Raw genomic sequence first — 2,441 nt, forward strand, 5'->3', positions numbered from 1 at the left:
GTTTGCTTCACAACTCAAAGTAAACACACACAACTCTCTCTTGCCAAGACAATCTCCCACACAACACACAGCACACACAGCACACACACACATACACAAGTCTCCAACAACAGCACCACCACCATGAACTTGCAACAGATTATGAGACCCAGCTCAATTAGCGCAGACGGTATCAAGGTCTTCGCTGGGGCTGAGCAGGATGCCAACCTCTTCTTCATCACCGTCGAGGCCAAGCTCATCGCCGCTGGCATCGACGCTGGCATCATCGCCGAGGGTGGTGCTGACCACCAAGGAGACGGGCAGGCTCCAGCAGCTGCCTCATCGCCGAGCCCAAGCACCCACGGTGCTTCGGGTCCCCGCACTCGCTCCCGCGCTCAACGCGGCCCTCGCCGCACTGGCGCCCGCCACAACGTGGAGGACCACGACGACGATGACGACGACGAGGGCGATGGCGACGACCACGGCGCTCAGCCATCTTCCTCCTCTTCCTCTCTCCCTTCTTCCGCCACTCCGAGCGGAGGAGCGCAGGTGGCGTCCCGAGCCTCTGGCCTGCTGGATCCCCGTGATCCACAGGTTGACGCAGCCATCTTCGCGTTCCTCCTTGGCGTCCTGACGGGACACCCGCTGCGGCTGGCCATCACCGACAACCGTGGCCGCTCCGGTGTGCTTGCGCTGCGCCGCCTCCGCGAGCGCTACATCCGCAGCGGCAAGGACCACGTCAGTCGTCTCAGGCAGCAGCTCTCCTCGACCACCTGGTTGCCCACGGACACCGTCGACACGTTCATGTCCCGCATCACGGACATCAACTCGCAGCTCCTTGCTGCCGGCGTGTCCATCCCGGAGGACGACCTGCGCACCCTCGTCCGCAACGAATCCCCGCGGGGTTTGATGGTGGCGATGCCGTCCATGGAGCGCGAGGACCCGCCGCCATCGCTGTCCAAAAATGACGGCGGACCCTCATCCAGGAAGGAGGCCCGCCTGCTTCGTCCCAAGAAGCGCACGCCCGTGCTCGCCATCGGCGGGCCCAGCCCCGGCTCATTCGCTGCATAGCCGATGCACGTGGCACGTGGACCTTCGACACGAGCGGTGACCCATGCTGCCCACCGGCAGACAGGGACACCTGTTCGTTTTGCAACTTCCGCGGCCACTGCGCGCAGCAGTGCCGCAAGCTGCAGGCGGCCAAGCGCTACCACGTCATCGACGTGCGGCAGATCCTCTCCAAGCTTCGCAACCATGGCAACGGCAACGGCAAGCGGCCAGGATCCTCTCGCCCGCAGCACGGAGGTGCAGCTCCATTCAAGAAGGCGGCCGTCGTCAGCCACGGCCCTCAGCGCGTGGAGACCTTCGCCATCCACCATGATGCCCTCATGCTGCAGCCCGAGGACGAGGAGGAGGGCACGCCATCGGACCAGTGCCACCACAGCTCTGGCTCGCTGACAGCGGTGCCACGGCGCACATCACCAGCGACGCCTCCCTCCTCACCAACTACATCGCCGTCACGCAACACGTCACCGTTGCCAACAGCCAGGCCGTCACGGTCATCGGCAAGGGCGACGCCGTGCTCCGCGTGGCTGGCACCGACGGCGCTCCAGGCACCATCACGCTCAAGAATGTGCTGCATGTCCCCGACATCAAGTACAACCTTTTGGCGCTGAACCTGGTGACTCGCGCGCGTCGTGGTGCTTCCGTCGTCATTGCTGCGGACGACAGCCGTATCCAGTTTGCCACATGGAGCGTGCCTCTGCTGCCGTCCAAGGACACCGGCCACCTCTTCCTCTACGCCAGCACCACGACCTCCCAACAAGCCACGGCGCTTGCGGGGGAGCTCGTGCACAGCAGCGACGAGGAAGCCGAGGATGCTGACGAGGGCGCCTCTGCACACGACGTGCTAGGCCATCGCAGCAGCGCGGCCGTCGACGCCTTCCGGCAGCAGATCGTCCAGGCCTGTAACGTCGCTCGCCTGCCTCCCTCTGCCGCTCTCTCTCTCTCTCTCTGTCTCTCCCCTCTGCCTGTCCGACTCCCTTACCCACTGCACCTTGTCCCGCTGTGTCCCACTGTTTCCCCCTTCTCGCCCTTCGAGGCATCGTATTGCTCTGGATGTTCTTTGTTCTCCTAATGTTCTGATGTCATGTTTAGTCTGATTGACGTCATGTTTAACTCGTGAGTGTCGTATAGTAGCGTTTGCCTGTGTCGTGTCACGCCGTGCCCAGTGCCTCGGAACCGCTTGCCTCTCGGCAGCGATCCCGAGCCCTTGGCACGGTACCGTCATCAACTAAGATGACGGCACGACACATGCCTGCATGCTGTGTTACGTCTGTTGTCCTTGTCTCTTGTTTTCCCCCTTGCTTAACCACAAGCACCCCTCTTGTTGCCTGCTAGCACGTGTGTGTTGCCCTGCACCCTGTTGTCGCTTATCTCACGTGATTGTCTGTGCCTTGTTC

At 62.8% G+C, this 2,441-nt stretch overlaps 1 protein-coding gene across 1 annotated transcript in view; it reads left to right on the top strand.

Moving 5' to 3' along the window:
- Positions 1–123: 123 nt before the first annotated feature.
- PTSG_13028 (uncharacterized protein) overlaps positions 124–2,441 on the top strand; it is a gene marked incomplete at both ends in the record, with an annotated part of 5,686 nt that continues 3,368 nt past the window's right edge. Inside the window, 4 exons of the mRNA XM_004988335.1 lie at positions 124–1,005; positions 1,029–1,411; positions 1,441–1,951; positions 2,211–2,259. Coding sequence (XP_004988392.1) covers positions 124–1,005; positions 1,029–1,411; positions 1,441–1,951; positions 2,211–2,259 — 1,825 coding nt within the window. The remainder of the gene's footprint in view (positions 1,006–1,028; positions 1,412–1,440; positions 1,952–2,210; positions 2,260–2,441) is intronic.

This window comes from Salpingoeca rosetta, assembly GCF_000188695.1.
Source record: "Salpingoeca rosetta unplaced genomic scaffold supercont1.36, whole genome shotgun sequence".
In the NCBI taxonomy this organism is placed as follows: Eukaryota; class Choanoflagellata; order Craspedida; family Salpingoecidae; genus Salpingoeca; species Salpingoeca rosetta.